Source organism: Camelina sativa, chromosome 17 (assembly GCF_000633955.1).
Source record: "Camelina sativa cultivar DH55 chromosome 17, Cs, whole genome shotgun sequence".
Taxonomy (NCBI): Eukaryota; Viridiplantae; Streptophyta; class Magnoliopsida; order Brassicales; family Brassicaceae; genus Camelina; species Camelina sativa.
In genome coordinates, this window is record NC_025701.1 from 33,384,179 (window position 1) to 33,407,210 (window position 23,032).

Here is a 23,032-nt window from a genome sequence, read left to right on the forward strand (position 1 = left end):
AAGGAAGGAAGGAAGAGAGAGAGGGTTAGAGGTTAATCTCTCCTTCTCCTTCCTTCACTCTCTCCTCTCTTGACTGCAAAACCTCTCAATTCCAACGCAGCATTTCTCCCTTTCCTATTTTTAATTTTTTTTCCTAATACCTTAATTACTTCTGTCCAAAAACTTAATTGGTTGTTTTATTACTTTTATAAAGTCATTAAAATTGTTGTGTTATGCAATTAAAACAAAAAAAAAATCTAGGATTGTTAATGAATTCAATTATTGTGTTATAGGTTCATAATTAATTAATTCTGGTTGAACAAAATAACTTACAACATTATTTAGATGTGTATAATCTTTCTTACATTTTTTACATCTAAATGGTAATTGATATACAGTATTGACTAATTAACATCATTTAGATTCATTGTTGAAAATCAAAGTCAAAATAAAGAAAAAAAATTGAACCCATTTTCAAGTGCTTATCTATATATGTATTTGGCTATATTTTATTTTATTTTAAAGTTTTATTGATGGAGTGTACATATGTATGTGATTAGTGTACTACTATGTATATTACTTCCAGTCACGTGCCTGGAATCATCAGTACATGATGGAACTCGTATTTATTGCCGCTGATAAACCAACAACACGAGCAAATGGTTCACAAACAGGTTTGGTTTTATGCATCAGACAAGAAAGTGAATTCACAAGGCAAATTTTATTGATATTAATCTCACACTAGAAAATGCAAACGACAAGTTTATTCGTTGATACATTAATACTCGCACACAAGCAAACTTCTTTTCTGATACAATACTGTATATATATAATAAAAGCATTCATACATTTAAGTGATGTTTTTTATACTTCCTTTTGGCTGATTCCGTAAAAAAAATACAAGTTGACCAACGAGTATCTCTCTCTTTAGAATTCCTCAAAAACCATGGATTTTTATGTTATCCTTCTTCACAAGCCCAGCCTGTTTCAAAAACATTTCTCAGATCAGGGATTACAATGTTTCCATCTCTTCACTACAAACCAACTTCAAAACCACGCGTTATGAAAATTACCTGAACAAGGAACGTGGAGACGTTCTTCCTCTGATCGCCTTGTAGCTGAATAACCTACAACAACGTATTCAAACTGTTCATTAACTCATCTTAGCCACTACAATCTACAAGCAATCCAAAATGCTTCACTATCAAGTATCGAGAGCTATGGTATAGCTTCTGGATTAACACCACAAGCCTTGACGCTGTAGAGAACGTAATAACATTTTAAAAGGAAGACAGGAACACACACACACACATACCTGTCCTAATTCAGAGTCCTGGACGACAGTGCCATTGCAGCAGAACTCTTTCTTAAGGTCTTTAAGGATCTTGCTATAGCTATACTCTTTCTTAAGTCCCTGGACAGTTGTCAAGCTTTTCCTACCATTACGCTGCTGAACACGAATGTGAACGTATTCCTTTGTTCCCGCCCCAGCGTCCTCAGCATTTGCATCAGCAAACGGATCTTTATATCACCAAAAACACACACAACGAAGATATTCATTAGCATAACATAGCATACATAAGAAGATACTCCATTCAAAAGAACAAGAATGTTGCAAAAGTCTGCAACCACTGTGGAATCATCATATTCTCAACAATTTCAAACAGCACAATGCTATAATTTCAGCACAACCACAGTAGCATAAGAAGATCATATAACATAACATAAGAAGATACTCCATCATATATCATCATCATCATATTCACAACAATTTCAAACAGCACAAGCTATAATTTCAGATGAATGCGCTTACCAAAGGCAGTGGGGACTTGAACTTCAAGATCAGACATGAACCTTAAGTTGATACAAGGGAGCGCAAAAGACAAGGGCCTGAACATAAAAACAGAACAAAAGTCGAATTTAAGTAACATAACGTAAAAGGCAACACTGGTGATCGTTAGTGATGATATTCTGATTAAAAGATAAATCAAACGAGCAGCTTCATAGCATCAGAGATAGATTCTTATAACAAAACTACAATAAACCATTTTCTGCAAAGTCTCAATTGCGTAAAACATATTATACGATTCCAAAATCAAATCAAAACAACAATAATGTTATCTCTGTATCTAAAATCGGATTTCAATTTTCTACGAAATAAGTTACAGTTCTGGAATCTGGAAAAAAAAAAAAAAAAACCCAATCAAGGAAGCTTATCAAGAAGAAAGAATCATTCAACCAAGGATTAGTGGGGAGGAGGAGAAACGACAAAACATTAAAAAGAGAGAAATTTTCACCTGATCAAGAAGAAGAGATTAGGGTTTCGATGATTTTTGATTATATGAAGAAGGGAAAGAAAATGGAAACCCTAAAATTCGGACCAAAGGGGGCAAAGCAAAGCTTCTTGTCTGAAAATCACGAGAGGAAGAGCTACAAAATCGATTCTGTTTTTAATTCCGACCCAATAATATTTTTTGTTTTTGTAATTAGTTAGTTTATTTATTTTAGAAAAACCAAAACAAAAAAAAAAAGTAAATAAAATAAAGTCGGCAAGTCCGGCACGGCATCGATTCCCTCCCACTCATCATCTAGTTGCCTACTTTATCTCAACTCTTTATTAGTAGGCCGGAACAAAGCCCATTATAAAGCCCAACTTACTGGAGCGTGTATCATAAGTTCTGGAATCGTCGAAAGCAGAGCCGAATTCTCTCCTCCTATGGCGATGAGAAAACGTAAACAGCAGGTCACGGAGGAAAACCTAACCCTAACTGTATCCGGATCATCCGGTGAAAGATGTGCAATCGAATACTTTGCTCCCATCCCTGTTGATCTCGTCATCAAAATCTTGTCGAGGTTGTTATCCGGCAAGTCTATGGCTCAGTGTCGTTGTGTATGTAAGCTCTGGTCATCCATAATTCGCCGTCAAAATTATAATCAGTTGTTCCCGATCAATTCTACGGATCCACCGAGGCTCCTTTTAACCTTCTTATTTGGAGAAAATCTCTACTCCTGCTCGGTACCTCAAAAACTTGATAACAACTCTACTAATAATGTTGTTACAGCCACGTTTCTTCGTCACAGAGTTTCCCCTCGCACATTTTTCTCTCTAACCTGTCGCCCTGTTCGTGGACTGGTTTGTCACCAACTTGAGGAAAAGAATCATGTCATGGCTGTGATCTCTAATCCCATCACAGGAGAGTATATCACCTCACCCAAAGTGAAAACGTATGGGATCGACTTGGAGCCAAAAAACTATTTTGGGTATGATCCCATTGGAAATAAATTCAAGGTATTGTGCTTAACTTGGTCGCAACGTGGAACACTTGAGCATCAAGTTCTCACATTGGAAGACACTGGAAGAAAACTCATGTGGAGAAAGATACCATGTTGCATATCTTATTCTCCCCTAGATGATGGGGTATGCATCAATGGTGTTTTGTATTACAATATAGTATCCTTGGGAAAATGTATGATTGTCAGCTTTAATGTTAGGTCTGAGAAATTTGATTTTATAAACATGATACCTCAGACTCAGAGTATACGTTTTAGGGACAGAACTCCTACTCTGTGTAAGCTATGTGCAGTTGATGGTAGTTTCGTGTTTTGGGTTTTAGAGGATGCCGAGGAGGAACATAAATGGACAAAGCATATCTTGGTGGATCCCTTTAAATGGAATCCAAAGCATGTATTCGCTGTTGGGGTGACTGATAGAGATGAAATTGTCTTGTCACCAAAATATGCACTTAGGAGACCCCTTCTACATTTATTACTGCAATCTAGAGAGCAACACTAAGGTAAGAGTAAGACTTGTTATTCCAGGATTTGAACTTAATATATATATGGTATAGAGTTTACACCTTCCCAAACTATGTAGAGCATGTGAAGCTTATGTAAATTTTAAGTGTTTTATTGGATCTTTATGTAGTCTTTTAAGTGTTCACTTCTTTGCTTGTATGATGAAAGTCTGAAGCCATAAAACACAAAGACTAGATGAGAAGTCTCGTACATACAATTCCATAAATAGAGTAATTCACAATTCCATACAAACACCAATAATAAGTTCATCAATCATATTCTAGCCAAAACCTCTTATCAAAACACAATTAATATCAAGTAGTAGTTCCAACATGACCAATGATAATATAGCAAATCAAATAGCTTTGGAGGATATATATCTCTACTGAAGCTTAGAATTCCATGATGTTCTTGGTCTTGGGAGGATATAAGGAGTAAAGCTTGACCGACCTCTCTAAAACCACAAGTTGTGCCTTAGCTTCAGCATAAGCCTCATTCACCTTGGATTGGTCAGTGAGCTTCTTGTTCATGCGGAAGCCATCCAAAGTCCTTCGCTTAGTGTACTCCCTCAAGTTGTAATGAGGGTACTGACTGTTAGATTATATCCCACATCGGTTGTATTACAAATCCTTGGGCAATATATATAGTGTGTGGCAACCCTCCTCTCCAGAGCTAGCTTTTGGGAGTGAGTTAGGCCCATTACTAATAATATTAGACAATATCCCACATCGAGTGAATTAAGATTTATGGGGCAATATAAATAGTACATGGATCCCTCCACTCATAGCCAATTGGTTTTGGGTTGGATATTCATGTTTACTAATGTGGTATCAAAGCCCATGGTTAGGCCCAACAAGTAAATTCTCACAAAAATGGTTTTCCACCTATGTGACCCATATAAGTGACATATCTTGTTGTGGATTAAAAAATTTCTCTCGATTGTGGGGTCACCCATGGATGTCCAGTTCCACAAACTTCACGCTACAGATGTCCAATCCTGAGCGTGAGGGAGTGTATTAGACAATATCCCACATCGAGTGAATTAAGATTTATGGGGCAATATAAATAGTACATGGATCCTTCCACTCATAGCCAATTGGTTTTGGGTTGGATATTCATGTTTACTAATATGGTATCAGAGCCTAGGTTCAAACTTCTCGATTGTGGGCTACTACCCGTGGATGTCCAGTCCCACAAACTTCACGCCCAATCCTGAGCGTGAGGGGGGTGTGTTAGATTATATCCCACATCGGTTGTATTACAAATCCTTGGGCAATATATATAGTGTGTGGCAACCCTCCTCTCTTGAGCTAGCTTTTGAGAGTGAGTTAGGCCCATTACTAATATGGTATCAGAGCCTAGGTTCAAACTTCTCGATTGTGGGCTACTACCCGTGGATGTCCAGTCCCACAAACTTCACGCCCATGTCCTGAGCGTGAGGGGGGGTGTGTTAGATTATATCCCACATCGGTTGTATTACAAATCCTTGGGCAATATATATAGTGTGTGGCAACCCTCCTCTCTTGAGCTAGCTTTTGAGAGTGAGTTAGGCCCATTACTAATATGGTATCAGAGCCTAGGTTCAAACTTCTCGATTGTGGGCTACTACCCGTGGATGTCCAGTCCCACAAACTTCACGCCCATGTCCTGAGCGTGAGGGGGGGTGTGTTAGATTATATCCCACATCGGTTGTATTACAAATCCTTGGGCAATATATATAGTGTGTGGCAACCCTCCTCTCTCGAGCTAGCTTTTGGGAGTGAATTAGGCCCATTACTAATACTGACGCCGCGCTCGAAACAGGGCACGACAGATGCTGACAACTTCACTTCTATAAGAAACCATTGCAAGATTACTGGAAGCTTAACTGCAATCAGTTAACAAAGAATACATAAACAAGAATGATTAGCAATGCCGAAAAGGTAGAGAGATTCATTAATCACCAATATCAAAGCCATACAGTTCCAAAAGGCTCCTCCAATTCAACACAAATTAGAACATATCCCAGCAAAACTAAAATCATACAAACCGAATAATGAAATCGGAACTGTTTATCGTCGTATAAGGGAAAGACGGCGGGCCTATAATTTATTTAAAAATTTTAATCACTAGATTTTAACCAAAATCATATTTTTACCAAAATTATTAAATTTGAAGTTGTAATTATTAGTTAATTTTATTTATTTTATTTGCTGTTTAAGATGGTATATATGTAGTTGTATTTGATTGTTAATTCTAGGATTTAACTTGTATTATATCACACGATAATTTGTTTTTTTACATCAACATAATTTAGTCATTTTAAATATGTATAATGTTTTCATATTGATGATTTAACAAAACAATAAAATGATGATTTATCCTTATTTTAGCACCAAATAAATAATATTTTAAATTAACAATATCAATCCAAACTGTTCCGCCATATAACCTATTTTTTAGCATATTAGTCTTTTTTTATAATGGTTCTGAACCATTGTTAGAAAAAAATTATCCGATTTAGATCGTTATACATACACTTTTAATATAAGCCTATATTTAAAAAATCAAAATGCAACATATGCGAGAAACTTGTATTTTTATTATACATAATAAATTAATTTTAAAAACAAATAAAATCCAATTAATGTGGATTGTAATAAACATTAGTGTATATAAAAAAACCTAAAATTCTGAACGTATTAATACACATATATTATAAATATTTTACAGTTTTTAAAAATTCAAAAAGTGTGAATTTACACTTTTGACTATGAAGATTTAAATATGGCATATTGTTTTGTGAACACATAAATTTTTAGTTTTATTTATATAACTACTGTTAAATATTGTAATTTATTGAGTGAGTGACCTTTGAGTGATAAGAAAGACAATTAACAATGTGATTTTTACCAATTTAACACTTTTCATCAAAATTTCAAAATGAGATCTCCGATAAATTACATCGTAACGTTGACAATGAATATTCTTTTAACACCTAGGAGAAGATCTGTGACGCCTAGGAGGAGAGGGAGATCTGCGAGTGACAAGAAAGAGATTTTTACTAAATTATACACCATTTACCAAATAATAAAAAAATAAAATACATGTCAGAAACAAAAATAGAATGTCAAATGTGGTATTATTGTGCAAAGTTAGAAAAAGACAAGACAATTACCTGCTCTCTGTGTTTTATCTCGTATGCCAAACATCAAAGTTGTCTTCCATACATATGTCAGAAACAATAAAATAATGATTTATCCTCTCTCTCGTTATTCGCAACAGTTAATTGAACTTTTGGTGACTATGTTAACTCTCTGTGATGATCATGGTGGTGTTGGACATGTGTAATTGCCAACTTTAAACCAACGGTCCAGATCTAACACCGTTGTTACCTTTCCCTACAAAATGCATCGTTGTTGGTACATTTTACTAGGCCTAGAGTGATAATATTTGAGCTCATTGATCTTTGGCATATTTGAGTTTTTACTATACCCCTTGTGGGGAAAGGGAAGATTCTTGCACCATAGTAAGCTTGATCATTTTCTGGTGAGCGGTGATCTCAAAATTTTGGTTGGAGTAGAGGTCCAGTGCACAAACGCGTGGAGACAACTGTTGGAACTGTCAACTGAGTCTGACAAACTGTCTCTTCAACAGGTAACAACTTTTTAAAAAAATTTCGTATCAGCTTGTGGATTTTGGGACAAGAAGTCAGGTGGGTAAATACAAGACCTTTAATCACTCAATTGCAGGTGGAAGATCGCCTACTACAAATACAAGAGAGAGATGAGAGAGAAAATCGAATTCGTCGTGACGGCGACCGCAGATCTATAATTTATTTAAAAATTTTAATTACTAGATTTTAACCATCAACGGTAAAATTTTACCAAAATTATTAAATTTGAAATTGTAATCATTAGTTACTTTATTTGTTTTATTTGATGTTTAAAATGGTATATATGTAGTTGTATTTGATTGTTAATTCTAAGATTTAACCTCTAGTATACCACATAATAATTTGTTTTTTCACTACAATTTGTTATTTATACATTAACATAATTTAGTCATTTTAAATATATATAATATTTTCATATTTATGATATTAACAAAACAATGAAATAATGATTTATCCTTATTGTAGCACCAAGTAAATAATAGTTTGCAAATGTGGTTAATGTGCAAAGTTAGAAAGAAAAAAAAAACTCTTTGACATACGTACATATAAAAAACTAAAAGCAATGCTCAGAAAAGGGATCGTATATATGAAAGATGTAATATAATGGAGTATTCTTTGTTTTTGTAAACATTTCATAACACACTATTAACTCGTTACATATTTGACTACGACCAAGATTGGTTGAAGAAAACAAATGACATCTCACTTGGATTATTTTATTATTTGATTTTATGAGGCATAACATACTTATCAGTTTACACTGTGGAGAAATCCATCAAATAGAAAGATCAAAGAACCACAATTTTGAATGGTTTAAATATACCACTCCTCAAACGTCTTCCAATTCTTATCTTCGGTCCAATATACATTAAGCTGCGTAGAGGCTAGAGCAAGTGGTTAATGTCTATGCAGCTTATTAATGTCACTTGGTCGGGTTGATGATTAAAACCTCAAACCTTGGTTTTAGTTACTGTCGATACAGATTTGCTCACTCAGTCATTTCTGTTATTGTCTAAATTTTCCCATATTCTTTTAGCAATTACGATGATATCGAGATTCGAGAAGCAGAGTGCTCTTTTTGCACTTGATTTTAAAAAGTCTTTTTCCCGCTTTCCATATTAGAAATTTTCCTTTAAAAAAAAAAATTCTTTAACATCTGGTCATAGCAATTTTTCCAAATTATAATAAGATTAGTTTTTACCTTTTCCTTTTTATGATCAAAGTCGATAATTAAGCATCGATCTCTCTATATAAGGAGACCTTTCCCCATCGTTGTAATTCACTTCTTCATTCTCACGCAAAACCCTAATCTTGCTGCAAAAGTTTCCTGAATTCTCTTCTTTTCTTAAGGTATATCTTTGTCTCTGATCTCTTATATTCAGCTCCTTCGTCAGTTCTTTTGGTACTTATATTTCTATTCCTTTTCAGATGTCGATGATAATCTACGCTAAGACTCTTACAGAAAAGACCATAGCCCTTGACGTTGAAAGCTCTGACACCATCAGTAATGTCAAGGCAAAAATCCAAGACAAAGAAGGGATTCCTCTAGACCAGCAAAGACTCATATTTTCGGGTAAACTGCTAGAGGACGGCCGTACTTTGGCTGATTACAGTATCCAAAAGCACTCAACTCTCCACTTGACCCTCAGGTTGAGAGGCGGTATGCAGATATTCGTCAAGACCCTAACCGGTAAAACCATTACCCTAGAAGTTGAGAGTTCAGACACCATCGACAATGTTAAAGCTAAGATCCAGGACAAGGAAGGCATCCCTCCGGATCAACAGAGACTAATCTTTGCTGGCAAGCAGCTCGAAGATGGTCGCACTCTTGCTGATTACAACATCCAGAAGGAGTCAACTTTGCATTTAGTGCTTCGTCTGAGAGGTGGTATGCAGATCTTTGTCAAGACCCTTACCGGCAAAACCATAACTTTGGAAGTTGAGAGCTCAGACACGATCGATAGCGTGAAGGCAAAGATTCAGGACAAGGAAGGGATCACACCAGACCAACAGAGACTTATATTTGCTGGCAAGCAGCTTGAGGATGGTCGTACGCTTGCAGATTACAACATCCAAAAGGAGTCAACACTTCACCTTGTTCTGCGTCTTCGTGGTGGGATGCAGATATTTGTCAAATCTTTGGCAGGCAAGACAATAACGCTTGAGGTGGAAAGCTCTGATACGATTTACAATGTGAAGGCAAAGTTCCAAGACAAGGAAGGGATCCCACCAGTCCTGCAGAAGCTATTATTTGCACGGAAGCAGCTTGAAGATGGTCGCACTTTAGCGGATTACAACATCCAGAAAGAGTCGACTCTTCACCTTGTTCTCCGTCTCGGCCATGGAAGCTTCTGAACAAGAACTATGGCAGTATTTACTGCTTTGTTTTTCCTTTTCGTTTTATTGTTATGTTTTAGCTTTTGATTGGGGTCGTAAATGAATTCAACTTGAGAGTCTTTCCAATGATAACTCGAGTGTTTTCTTATCTATCTGTTCTATATTCTAAAAATCTCAACTACATCACAATGATAATGCAGAATATGACACTACTATTATTGAAGCAAACTTGGATAAAGGCGATGAATCAATCGTTTTTAGAAGCGTTGGTTTTTATTGCAAGGGTCAAGAGTACAGAAGAAAGTGGTTATGTATGACAGACCAAGATTTAGATTTTGTTTGATGCAGACAAAACACATAATGCATTGTACTCTGATGAAAAAAAAAAAAAAAAAATCATGAAGAAAACCACCTCCTTATTTAAATATTTAGGAACTAAGGCTCGATCTTGACAATCTCTTCAATAGATTTCCTATACTCCATAATCAAATCCCTGACCAAAAGATATAACACAACACAAAGGTAAGAGTAAAGATCAATCTAATCAGATAATAAAGATATGATACCAATTCTGCTAACCTTCTTTGTTGAAGCAATTGCTCACTCTCTTCAACATTTCGCTTTTGGCCATCAACAGTCTATACAAATACACAAAGAGCAATCCATAAGCACAAGATTAAAACAGAACCAGTACAGAGTTTGTTCGGATCCAAGATGTTAAGAATCCTACCATAGTCTTAGATCCTAGTGACCCAGAAATCGAATTCAACAGCTGTTGACACTTGTCGAAATGGCTATTCAATTCAGCCACCTGCAAATTCACAATTTCAACATCCAACAAGAAAGAAGCCTAGAAAATCTCGACCCACTATAAAAGATTGGATTGTTAACAAACCAGGGCATCAGAATTCTGATCTCGTGTTCCAGTTTCAACGACATCGGCTAATTTCTCCACCATCTGCGGTTTCATTAACACGAAATTAGACTCCCCAACAGATCCCAATTCCAGCTGGAAGAAACTGATAAATTAGTCTACTTACGGGATAAAGATGGAAGTGAGAAGCTAAAGACTGATGCTGTTGCGGAGTCTGAACCATCTGTTGTTGCTGTTGCGGTGTGTGCATCATCATAGATTGAGGCGTATGAACCATTGTTTGCGGTGGCGGAGGCGATTGCAACGACTGCTGCTGCTGCTGAGGAGGCGGAGGAGATTGTATGAACCGTTGTTGTTGCTGTTGTTGTTGTTGGAATTGCTGTTGCTGAATGAATTGTTGTTGTTGTTGTTGTTGTTGGAATTGCTGAAATTGCTGTATATCTTGTTGCGGCTGGAATTGTTGCTGTTGTTGATGATGAAACTGTTGTTGTTGTTGTTGCTGCTGTTGTAATTGTTGTTGTTGCTGGAGGTTGTATAGCTGCTGGTCATGATTCGTCGGTGTACCGTAGTTACCCTGCGCCTGCACGTTTGGGATCATCGACCAATTGTTACCTCCTCCTGTGAATTGATCCATGTTTCTCTCCTCCTCCGATCTCACTATTCCTCGTCGTTCGTCGTCTATAAAGGAAGAAGAAGACCCAGAAAGGTGGAGCTGAAACCGACGTCGTATACTGAGCGTATTAATATCTCTGTTTAATTAGGGTTAAAGGGGATGTTAGTTTAAATGGGTAAAAGCCCATGGACTTATCTCAGCCCATTTATATTTTTTCCTCTCAAACGACGACGTCTTACGTTTGTTTCATCATCACAAGACACAAGTCCATGATCGAAACAGAGACAGAAGAAGAAAAATATGCCTAATTCCTAATTCCCTGTTCTTCCAAAATTGATTTTTTTTCTTCAGTGGTTCGAAATTGACAACAGGTACATGTTGTTATCAATGGGTTTGATTGGTAATTTTGTATTTTTGAGCTTAATTCTACTGCACACATAACGGAAGTTTCATCATTTCAGCTTTTTAAAAATTCTGCCTTTTAACTTTTGATTCTAACTTATTTCTTACGTTCCAGTGATGTGTAACATTTGTTTATCTTAGCTTTAGCTCTTTCGTTGCTTTGATTACGTTATTAAGTAGATTCATACTTATGGGTATCCTTAATTCTTTAGTGTGAAAAAAAAAAAAAAAAAAAAAAAAAAAAAAANGATGTGATTCGTTTTCAAGATTGAAAAATCAAGAAATCACGAATAGATAATTGGGTATATGTTTTTATGTAATGTTTTGTTTTGATTTCTCACATCGTCTCTCAAAAATGTTTTGAAATTACAGAACTTGAACCACTACTTGACTTAAGAGTAGGAAGTACACTCTACTTGCTTGACGAAGATGAGGCTATTGAAGGTTGCAACGTGTAACTTGAACCAATGGGCCATGGATTTCGACTGCAACATGAAGAATATCAAGGCTTCCATCACCGAGGCAAAGGCTGCTGGTGCTGTCATCAGGCTTGGACCTGAGCTCGAAGTCACCGGCTATGGCTGCGAGGATCATTTCTTGGAGCTAGACACCGTCACTCACGCGTATGCTTCTCTTGTTTGTTTGAATCTACTAGTTCTTGGGGATCACCTGTTTCTTATGTTTATGTGAATATGTTATTTTCAGGTGGGAGTGTTTGAAGGAACTGCTGCTTGGTGATTGGACGGATGGTATATTGTGCAGCATAGGAATGCCTGTGATCAAAGGAGCAGAGCGGTATAACTGTCAGGTTCTCTGTATGAACAGAAGAATCATCATGATCCGACCAAAAATGTGGCTCGCAAATGATGGAAACTATAGGGAGCTACGGTGGTTCACAGCTTGGAAGCAGAGAGAACACCTCGATGAGTTTCAGCTCCCATTTGAAATCTCTGAGGCTTTGGATCAGACATCTGTTCCTTTTGGTTATGGTTACATTCAGTTTATCGACACGTGAGTTTGGATTTAATGCCTGCCATTTCAACTGTTGTCGATGATTTTTTTGTTATTGTGATATTAAACTGTATCAGTTATGTTTTCTATTCTCAGAGCTGTTGCAGCTGAAGTCTGTGAGGAACTGTTTAGTCCACTTCCTCCTCATGCTGAGCTTGCATTGAATGGGGTTGAGGTTTTTATGAATGCAAGTGGGAGTCATCACCAACTCCGAAAGCTAGATATTCGTTTGAATGCTTTCATGGGGGCTACTCATGCTCGTGGTGGGGTGTATATGTACAGTAATCAACAGGGATGCGATGGTAGCCGTTTATATTACGGTATGTTTGACGAACGTTATGGGATTGAAATTGTCATTTTTGAGTGAGTCTTATCTACTTTTTGTGTTACCGGAACACCATCTTGATTTGTTCATTTTTAAACCCGAGTGCAGATGGATGTGCATGCATTGTTGTAAACGGGGATGTTGTCGCTCAAGGCTCACAATTCTCATTGAGGGACGTTGAGGTCATCATATCCCAAGTGGATCTTGATGCGGTATCCCCCAGTTACCCCTTTTTCTTTACTTTCTCCTGTTTCGTGATATATAAATGAAAATTTCTCAGGACTATCTTTTGCTTCTTTGTCTGATAAAAGGTTGCGAGTCTTCGAGGATCTATAAGTAGTTTTCAGGAACAAGCAAGTTGCAAGGTTAAAGTATCTTCAGTAGCTGTGCCCTGTAGACTGACACAGTCCTTCAACCTGAAAATGACACTAAGCAGTCCGAAGAAGGTTCTTCATCCTCAAGTATTTGATCTTAAGTTACCTGTTATAATTATCAATTCTAACATACTAGTTTGTAGATCATGTACCACTCTCCACAAGAAGAAATAGCCTTTGGTCCCGCTTGTTGGATGTGGGACTATTTGAGAAGAAGTGGCGCTTCAGGGTTTTTGCTCCCTCTTTCTGGCGGAGCAGACAGCTCCTCCGTGGCAGCTATTGTTGGCTGCATGTGCCAACTTGTTGTTAAAGGTACACTGGTGCTTTATTACTATCTATGTTGAACTGTGTTTTTTTCTGTAAATTCCATGATATTAAGTTCTCTCAAGAGTATATCATCTTTCTCGTTTAGAGATTGCAAAGGGAGATGAGCAAGTAAAAGCTGATGCGATGCGAATTGGGAATTATGCTAATGGACAGTTTCCTACTGATAGCAAAGAGTTTGCCAAACGAATATTTTACACTGTCTTTATGGGGTCTGAAAACAGGTAAATTACTTAATAGGAGGAAAGAGACTATGAGTTTTGGTCATAGCTGTGTGCAAACATGAAACTTTTTCCCAATACTGAAATCTCAAATTTTCAGTTCTGAGGAAACAAAAAGGCGTGCAAAGCAGCTGGCAGACGAGATCGNCTTGGCATCTTGATGTTTGCATAGATGGTGTTGTCTCTGCGGTTCTATCTTTATTTCAAACGGTTACAGGCAAGCGGCCTCGGTATAAGGTAAAGTGAGAATATACATTACCTAGACAAACAGTTGGAACAAACGAAATATGATCATCTGAAAGTTTTGTTTTGTTTATTAGCTTGATGGAGGATCAAACGCTGAGAACCTTGGGTTGCAGAACATTCAAGCCCGGATGAGAATGGTGTTAGCATTTATGTTAGCGTCTCTCTTGCCTTGGGTTCATAGCAAACCAGGCTTTTACCTTGTTCTAGGCAGCTCGAATGTTGATGAAGGACTTCGTGGTTACCTGACAAAGGTAAGGGAGTAATCTCCTTTTGCTGCTACATCTCCAGTCCCATAGATTGTTAATAAATAGTTTCATGTTCTTGGTTGAAACAGTATGATTGCAGCTCAGCAGACATAAATCCCATAGGAAGTATCAGTAAAATGGATTTGAGGTTGTTCTTAAAATGGGCTGCAACGAATCTCGGATATCCATCACTGGCAGAGATAGAAGCTGCTCCACCAACAGCTGAGCTTGAGCCCATTCGTTCTGACTATTCTCAGGTAATAAAAAAACTATTTGTGAGTCTATAGCTTAAGTTAATGAAGTTGTCAATTCAGACATCTTGAGTATTGAAAACAGCTCGATGAAGTCGACATGGGAATGACATATGAAGAGCTTTCAGTCTATGGAAGGATGAGGAAGATATTCCGATGTGGACCAGTTTCTATGTTCAAGGTTTAGTTTTCTGAAAGCTAGCCACATATGTTACTAAATCATGATACGCTGAAACTGAAGCTGGTCTGTGATTCTGCAGAATCTATGTTACAAGTGGGGAACAAAGCTAAGCCCAGCAGAAGTAGGTGAGAAAGTGAAGTATTTCTTCAAATACTATTCGATCAATCGACACAAGATGACTGTCCTCACACCGTCCTACCACGCTGAGGTACTTGCTTATCTGAAACATGTTTGAATCTGTCTTGAAGGGAAGAAAAAATAACTCAATGGTTTTTTTGTTGTTGTTGCAGAGTTACTCTCCAGAGGACAACAGATTCGATCTGAGGCAGTTTTTGTACAACAGCAGGTGGCCATACCAGTTTAAGAAGATTGACGAGATTGTTGAAGGCTTAAATGGTGACTCGGTTGCTTTCCCTGAAGAAGCAGGATACTCCGAGAAAGAAGTTGGAGTTGTAGCAGCAAACTCTGAAGACCCAAGTGCGGGTCTCTGATGAACCCTCTCTGTTTCAACCTAAACTGGAAGTTATAAGAGTGATATTTACACTTTAAAGCATAATTTCCAAACTACATATAGCAAAATAATAAATTCAAGAGCTATGCACATTGTTAATCAATTTGGTTACTAATTCATAAATTAGAAATATCCATTTGATTGCTGTCAAAAAAACAAAAGAAAAAGTCCATTTGATTAGTTTGTGTATTATTGAAGAATATTTTCTTTAGAAAGTCTATTTTTCTTGTTTTTATTACATGGAAACAAATAATATCCAGCAAATTGGACATGTTTGTTATTCATTTTAGGATTGAAACAATTAGATATTCCTTTTGAATAATTTAAATTGCATATAAGAACCAAACTTAATTGGAAAATAATACCGGTTTGCTATGAAATATTATCTTTGAGACATTGAATTTCATTTTGAAGGAAAGAAAATGTAAAAATTACACAGAATCACTTAATAGTTCTTGAATACAAAAGGGAAAATAATACCGGTTTGCTATGAAATATTATTTTTGAAACATTGAATTTCATTTTGAAGGAAAGAAAAATGTAAAAATTATACAAAATCACTTAATATTTCTTGAATATATTTCATGAATCACACGACACAATAATATAGACAGATTATTGTAAAGATTTTCTAACTTTTATGAAGATTTAAACCACTTAATATAGACAGAAATCACAACACAATAATAAACAATTTGAACATTCAGTTGACTATCTCAAGCTTACATGCATATATAAATAGCCATGTTCTTGCTCTTTACTTTCTTCACACCAGAAAATAATAAAAACTTGATCACTGAATCATACCAACAAAATGGCATTATCGTCAAAGCTTGGATTGATAGTCATCCTCGTCGTATGTTGTCTCCTAGTTACTTCTCAATCAAGTGGTAATCAATATACAAATGTCTTTTTTGTTTTTTTTGTTGTCAAATCATATAAATGTATTTTCTAACCACATCTGAAAAATAAAAAATAATCATATATCTCTAACCTTTTCATATGTTTTTATCTTTTGTTTGGCAAACTAATAGAAGTAAGAGAGAATAATATTCCTCGTTCAGAGTGCGTCTATAGAGGTCCATGCAAAAGCAACGGAGATTGTAAGAGTCAGTGTGGACCACCGGCCTTCCCACCGTCCACAGTTGCCGAATGCCAACCCAGTCCTAGAGGTCATGGCAACCTTTGTTGTTGCGCCAAAGATTAATTAATTATCCTATATACTCAAAACAAAATGTAACTTTATCTATCTAGCTACTTCTTAATATCTACACACACAATAACTGTATTAGATATTGTTAAAAAGTTCGATTACTCTTTCTGGATCAAAAAAATAATAATAATATATCACTACAAATTTTTGCCCAAAAAAATATATATATATATCACTACAAAAAACTTAGCTTCTTACGTTGTATTTTTTTTTTTATATATCCCAGTCGGTACGTAATAAACTAACTTAAACATTTTAACTCGAAAGTGACTTAACTTTCAATAACGTAAAAAAGTTTTCAACATCGCGTTAACAAAGCAACATTGTGTTTTGTATATACTGCTATTAAAAATCAAATACAAATAAGTATACACTAGCTGCTTTTAATATCTAAATACAAATAAACTTCAAATTAACTATAACTTTGAAACAACAGTTGACCAACTTTCAAGTAACCAAATATGTAGTTTCAAGGATAACTGATCTCATTGTCCGAGTCGATTCTCTTTGGGTTTTGAATGACTCCAAGTTTTTAATTGTCTCTAATTCTTTCTTTCTTTCCATCAATCGTCTATAGTTCGTCCTTTCATTTTAGTAAATTTGTTTAAAATTTATTATTTTAAAGTAGCATTGATAAAATTAAAACTTTGAAGTAAAATCTATTGATGATGATGATAGAATTCGGTTTTGTTCTCCACGGTACAAGTTGATGCTTTTAAAATTTCTATATATATTGTAGACTTGATTAAATAAAACCTTAAAGGTATAATAAGATTTTAATTAATTTAAAACATATTTCACAAATTTTAATTTTATAGTGCACATATGGACAAAAAAAATTAAACATTTGTCCTTTATTTCTAATTATTTCCCTAATTAGAAATAAGTGCCTGTAAAAGATCAAGATCATGTTTAAAGAATTCTAAGGATCGAAAAGGAAAAAATAAGAAAATTATCACATGATCTTTAGTGATTGTTTCAGAAGCTGTTCCCATGGTATCAGACCACATAAAAGGACAGAAAGTAACACAGTGCTCTCAGTTGGGATTAGATGTGGTGGTTCCTAGTGAACTATCGTTGTCTCAGTAAGACGTCTCAAGTTGGAATTGCCAAGGACTGAGGAACTCTTGGACAATTGCACACTTCAGGAAAATGCTAAAAGAACATTCTCCTGATATAATTTTCCTCATGGAGACAAGAATTTGGATGCTTATGTACAAACAATTCAAGTTGGTTAGGTTATCCTCATCTCAAAACAGTGGTTACATTTTATATATAATTGTAAAATGTTTGATATATATATATCGTTTTATTTGCAAATATTTATTGTATATGTTATCGAATAAAGACTAAAAAATAGTTTGTAAAAACTCAAATCATATTAATATTATAACTTTTTCCATTAAATGATAAAATTGTATACTAAGCAACTTAGTTTTTTAGTCATTATATTGATTAAGATATAATAGATTTGACTTAAGCCATTTAATGTATCTGGAGAGATCCTCAGATCCCAAACTGCTTCTGACGCTTCTCAAAGAGAGAATTTGTTACTTTGTTTTAAAACCGAAGACATTTTCAGAAGCTAAGAACAAATCGAGAGATAAAAAGAATGATATTATATGTTACGAGAGAGCAAAACAGAAGGGAATTTTGTTTAATGTACCACATTCCCCACAAAACTTTCTAAATGTACCACAATAGAAATTCCTTTTCTGATCTATCATAAATGTGAGGTAGAATGACGTTTTTGCCCTCCTACTAATATGGCAAGTCTTGTAGACAATTTGGAGAGTACAAACTTGTCCATTAGCTTAAATTACTTGTCTAGAACATAAATAAATAAAGGACTAGTTGTCTCTCCTTTGTGCGAGTTTAAAACTGGTCCACCGAGTTAATAAAAATGTTGTTTACTAGAATTTTTGTGAATCATCTAGTGCATGACAAATTTAATAGAGGACAAGTGGACATTGTGGACAAGTGTAAAACTTGTCTATCAGGTAAATAAAGTATTGTCTTTGTAAAATAACTTGTCCATAATAAGATTAATAGTGGACAACCTGGTACGTTTAATTGGTCCATCNAATAGAAATTCCTTTTCTGATCTATCATAAATGTGAGGTAGAATGACGTTTTTGCCCTCCTACTAATATGGCAAGTCTTGTAGACAATTTGGAGAGTACAAACTTGTCCATTAGCTTAAATTACTTGTCTAGAACATAAATAAATAAAGGACTAGTTGTCTCTCCTTTGTGCGAGTTTAAAACTGGTCCACCGAGTTAATAAAAATGTTGTTTACTAGAATTTTTGTTAATCATCTAGTGCATGACAAATTTAATAGAGGACAAGTGGACATTGTGGACAAGTGTAAAACTTGTCTATCAGGTAAATAAAGTATTGTCTTTGTAAAATAACTTGTCCATAATAAGATTAATAGTGGACAACTTGGTGCGTTTAATTGGTCCATCGGTCTTGCAAGGAGAAGCTGAAGACTATGCCAACGACGAATGGTCAGATCTGGTAGTGAAAGTAAGATCAGCGACAAAACTAAAAAGCAAGGGCCAAGAGATATATATGAGGAGGCGATCTGGCGATTCCGATTCACTTCCGTGAAATCGGACTATGAAATCACCAAATCCAATCAGAATATAAAAAAATCAAAACAATCGATCGCGATGAATCGGGATTATTCTGGAAAAAAAAAGAAAACAAAGAGAGATCCTTGGGGGGATTGAAAATGGAGAAAACTCGTGTGTATGTGAGATCCTTGGGAGATTGAAAATGGAGAAAAGCCGGCAAATCAGGGTTCTTCCCTGTGTGCTCGATAATGATGATGACGATAACAATGAAAATAGAGAGATGAGATTATAACTTATAAAAGGGTATAACAGTCATTTCAAAAAATCTTAGTGGTAGATCTTGAAAGGGAATATCGAATGTGGTACATTGGCTAAGGACGAGTTTCTAATGTGGCATAGTTGTTAAAATTCTCAAAACAGAATCACTTATAGCAGTCTTCTTCTTGGTAGTCACATTAGAGCTAGCCTACTCTTTGGGGCCTAAAAACCAAAATTGAATTGTAAATTCTTAAGAGTAAGAAATCAATCATGATAGTTAGTTACAATGACACACATAAGTCCAGATTCAATTACACATTTCTAACGAAACACAGTTGAAAAACTATAAGTCAAACTAACATAATCCGCAGCTATCAGTTTCAAAAACAACAACTGTTTCAGACGTGGGTAGAAAAATTACTGTAACCCATGTGAACAAAAGGGGACCAATTATAGAGGTAATGAGAATGTAGTATTATATAGTGTTTATGAAAAATGGGGGCCAATTATAGAGGTAATGAGAATGAAGTATTATTTATAGGGTTTTGCTCGGTGGTGGATTAGAAAGGATCTCTCAATCTTGATGAGCAAGTTTATAAGATTTTGTAAATGAGAATATGCTTGTAATATTCTCAGGTTAAAGGTTGTGGTTGTACATAATCGATTTTATTGATTATGGTATCATTAATTAGTCATATTCGTTATGGTAATTTAGGAAAATATTACCTAATTTTGTTTAATTATTGAAGAGCCTTAGTTAGATGTATACTATCCACAGTCTTTGCAATTAATTCTCTGAATTTTGTTAAAATCGAATATTACCATATCTGAGGGATATCTTCAATATTGTTTTTGCAAACGACTAACGTAGTTATTAGGATCTGAATCACTGATTTCGGTTTGTAAACAAATAAATTGAACCGACCCGTTAATTATAGTTACCGAACTAACCTTAATGACATTGATTAATAATGTTTTAAACAATGGCATTTGTGGAAATCGGTTGTAAAAAAAAAGTTACATAAAAATGTACTTCAAAAATGTTTAGATATATTAGTTCTATCTTAACAAAACAATGATAATGTTTAGATGACTATTATATGTATCGAATAATAAAGTTTGGATTTTTATTTTGGGTTTTGTCCATTGTGATAATAAAGATGAGAAAGATGACATAGTTAAAAGGGTTAAAAAGAATATTCGGACAGTACCCACAATTCTTAAAATTAAAAATAATAATTAGCATGAATACGTCCAAATCAAACAAATTAAAAGACCAAGAAAATTTTGATTTTTCTTCTTCTTCTTATAATTAAAGTATATCAAAAACTAGCTAACCTGGATTCCCTGGTTGATTTCTCTTCCTCTTAAGAGATGATTGAGGAACAAAACAATGATATTGTACAGAAGTAATTGAGAATATACACTTTACATATATAAAGATTGTAATCAAATCAATTCCTATGATTACTCCTTAATAATAACAACATATTAAACAATTTGAATAATTTATTTGACTATCTTAAGCTTACATGCATATATAAAAGCCATGTTCTTGCTCTATACTTTCTTCACATCAGAAAAAAAAAAAAAAAAAACTTGATCACTGAATCATACCAACAAAATGGCATTATCGTCAAAGCTTGGATTGATAGTCATCCTCGTCGTATGTTGTCTCCTAGTTACTTCTCAATCAAGAGGTAATTAATATACAAAAGTCTTTTTTTGTTTTTTTGTTTTTTTGTTGTCAAATCATATAAATATATTTTCTAGTCACATCTGAAAAATGAAAAAGAATTATATATCTCTAACCTTTTCATTTGTTTTAATTTTTGTTTAACCGTGGCAAACTAATAGAAGTAAGAGAGAATGATATTCCTCGTTCAGAGTGCGTCTATAGAGGTCCATGCAAAAGCAACGGAGATTGTACGAGTCAATGTGGACCACCGGACTTCCCACCGTTCACGGTTGCCGAATGCCAACCCAGTCCTAGAGGTCATGGCAACATTTGTTGTTGTGCCAAAGAATAATTAATTCTCCTATATACTCAAAACAAAATGTAACTCTATCTATCTAGCTACTTCTTAATATCTACACAATAACTGTATTAGATATTTTTAAAAAGTTCGATTACTCTTTCTGGATCAAAAAAATAATAATAATATATCACTACAAAAAAACTTAGCTTCTTACGTTGTTTTTTTTTTCTTTATATCCTAGTCGGTACGTAATAAACTAACTTAAACATTTTAAGTCGAAAGTGACTTAACTTTCAATAACGTAAAAAAGGTTTCTACATCGCCTTAACAAAGCAACATTGTGTTTTGTATATACTGCTTTTTTTTTTTACTCAAATAAGTATTATATTGCTTAAAATGAATCTTTACATAGAGGTTCGATTAGCCATCCATGCTTTTACTGCTATTAAAAATCAAATACAAATAAGTATACACTGCTTTTAATATCTAAATACAAATAGAATTCAAATTAACTATAACTTTGAAACAACAATTGACGAACTTTCTCTTATTCTTTCTTTCTTTCCATCAATTGTCTATAGTTCTTTCTTTCATTTTAGTAAATTTGTTTAAAATTTATTATTTAAAAGTAGCATTGATAAAATTAAAAGTTTGAAGTGAAATCTAATGATGATGATGATAGAATTCGGTTTTGTTCTCCACGCTACAAGTTGATGCTTTTAAAATTTATATATACTAGGTAACAACCCGCACTATGTACGGAATAAATTAATTTAAATAAAATTATTATGAGTAAAATTATAATTATTGAATTAATGTTCGTTTGTGTCAAACGTAATATGTAATTAAAGTATTTTTAATTCAAATTTTTGTTTATTTCATTTAAAATATGTCTCATCCGTTAAAATCTTTGAACGTGAAAAAAGTTTTAACGTAGTCGAAAAAATACTAATAAAATGTTATTATTAATGGCAATGTGTCTTTTGTGTGGTTTAAAAACCAATTTATTGAGACAGGACAAATGATTAGATAAAATGATATATTAAAAATTTTGGAATTTATAAGAAGTGTAATATGCATTTACATAAAATATAAAGATATGAATACTATTAAGTTCACATTTGTATTCTAATTTGCTGAATTTCTAAGAAGTGTAATATGCATTTACATAAAATATAAAGATATGAGTACTATTAAGTTCAAATTTGTATTTTAATTAATATATAGGGGACTGTAGACTTGATTAAAAGGTATAATAAGATTTTCATTAATTTAAAACATATTTCAGCAATTTTAATTTTATAATGCATACATGGACAAAAAATTTAAACATTTATTTCTAATTATTTTCCCAAGATTTTATAACTTTTATGAAGATTTTTGTTTTTTCAACAAACTTTTCTGAAGATTTAAACCACTTAATAGAGACAGAAATCCCAACACAATAATAAACAATTTGAACATTCAATTGACTATCTCAAGCTTACATGCATATATAAAGAGCCCTGTTCTTGTTCTTTACTTTCTTCATACCATAAAATAATAAAAACTTGATCACTAAATCATACCAACAAAATGGTATTGTTGCCAAAGCTTCGATTGATTGTCATCCTCGTCATATGTTGTCTCCTAGTTACTTATCAATCAACAGGTAATTTA

General features: G+C 34.4%; 5 protein-coding genes, 1 long non-coding RNA gene and 1 pseudogene across 7 annotated transcripts in view; 4 read left to right on the forward strand and 3 right to left on the reverse strand.

Moving 5' to 3' along the window:
- Positions 682-2,440, reverse strand: LOC104758778 (protein translation factor SUI1 homolog 2). The gene is made up of 5 exons (XM_010481721.2): positions 2,277-2,440; positions 1,793-1,869; positions 1,295-1,500; positions 1,053-1,106; positions 682-961 (listed from the first exon to the last, which is right to left on the reverse strand). Exons 2-5 carry the CDS (start codon positions 1,827-1,829, stop codon positions 917-919), a joined length of 342 nt encoding a protein of 113 aa, XP_010480023.1. The 5' UTR covers positions 1,830-1,869; positions 2,277-2,440; the 3' UTR covers positions 682-916.
- Positions 2,513-3,772, forward strand: LOC104760030 (putative F-box protein At1g55070). The gene has a single exon (XM_010482881.2). It carries the CDS (start codon positions 2,696-2,698, stop codon positions 3,770-3,772), a length of 1,077 nt encoding a protein of 358 aa, XP_010481183.1. The 5' UTR covers positions 2,513-2,695.
- LOC109129988 (LYR motif-containing protein 4-like) lies at positions 4,167-5,619 on the reverse strand. Its single transcript, XM_019239060.1, has 2 exons — positions 5,558-5,619; positions 4,167-4,365 (listed from the first exon to the last, which is right to left on the reverse strand). Exons 1-2 carry the CDS (start codon positions 5,617-5,619, stop codon positions 4,167-4,169), a joined length of 261 nt encoding a protein of 86 aa, XP_019094605.1.
- LOC104758779 (polyubiquitin-like) lies at positions 8,732-9,853 on the forward strand. The gene has a single exon (XM_019239274.1). The coding sequence runs from the start codon at positions 8,858-8,860 to the stop codon at positions 9,782-9,784; it is 927 nt and encodes a 308-aa protein (XP_019094819.1). The 5' UTR covers positions 8,732-8,857; the 3' UTR covers positions 9,785-9,853.
- On the reverse strand, positions 10,021-11,372 carry LOC104758780 (mediator of RNA polymerase II transcription subunit 9-like). 2 transcript variants are annotated; one of them, XM_010481723.2, is made up of 5 exons: positions 10,807-11,370; positions 10,662-10,724; positions 10,497-10,577; positions 10,346-10,404; positions 10,021-10,259 (listed from the first exon to the last, which is right to left on the reverse strand). In XM_010481723.2, exons 1-5 carry the CDS (start codon positions 11,272-11,274, stop codon positions 10,202-10,204), a joined length of 729 nt encoding a protein of 242 aa, XP_010480025.1. In that variant the 5' UTR covers positions 11,275-11,370; the 3' UTR covers positions 10,021-10,201. The 2 variants fall into 2 exon arrangements, with proteins under 2 accessions (XP_010480025.1, XP_010480026.1); XM_010481724.2 differs by lacking the exon at positions 10,497-10,577 and having other exon boundaries at positions 10,807-11,372.
- Positions 11,512-15,480, forward strand: LOC104758781 (annotated as a pseudogene).
- Positions 22,830-23,032, forward strand: part of LOC104758782 — a 670-nt gene continuing 467 nt past the window's right edge. The window contains exon 1 of the long non-coding RNA XR_762767.1: positions 22,830-23,024. This is a non-coding gene — a long non-coding RNA (uncharacterized LOC104758782). The remainder of the gene's footprint in view (positions 23,025-23,032) is intronic.

Bases quoted from the DNA above. Each gene is read 5' to 3' on its own strand.
- LOC104758780 (XM_010481723.2), bottom strand. From the start codon at position 11,274: ATGGATCAATTCACAGGAGGAGGTAACAATTGGTCGATGATCCCAAAC. The intron at 10,725-10,806 runs GTAAGTAGACTA...ATGAAACCGCAG, and splicing joins CTCACTTCCATCTTTATCCC to ATGGTGGAGAAATTAGCCGA. The intron at 10,260-10,345 runs GTTAGCAGAATT...TCTTTTGGTCAG, and splicing joins CAATTGCTTCAACAAAGAAG to GGATTTGATTATGGAGTATA.
- LOC104760030 (XM_010482881.2), top strand. From the start codon at position 2,696: ATGGCGATGAGAAAACGTAAACAGCAGGTCACGGAGGAAAACCTAACC.
- LOC104758779 (XM_019239274.1), top strand. From the start codon at position 8,858: ATGTCGATGATAATCTACGCTAAGACTCTTACAGAAAAGACCATAGCC.
- LOC109129988 (XM_019239060.1), bottom strand. From the start codon at position 5,619: ATGGTTTCTTATAGAAGTGAAGTTGTCAGCATCTGTCGTGCCCTGTTT. The intron at 4,366-5,557 runs GTATTAGTAATG...ATAATCTAACAG, and splicing joins CTGTTTCGAGCGCGGCGTCA to TCAGTACCCTCATTACAACT.
- LOC104758778 (XM_010481721.2), bottom strand. From the start codon at position 1,829: ATGTCTGATCTTGAAGTTCAAGTCCCCACTGCCTTTG. The intron at 1,501-1,792 runs GTAAGCGCATTC...GGTGATATAAAG, and splicing joins TCAAGTCCCCACTGCCTTTG to ATCCGTTTGCTGATGCAAAT. The intron at 962-1,052 runs GTAATTTTCATA...TTTTTGAAACAG, and splicing joins TCTCCACGTTCCTTGTTCAG to GCTGGGCTTGTGAAGAAGGA.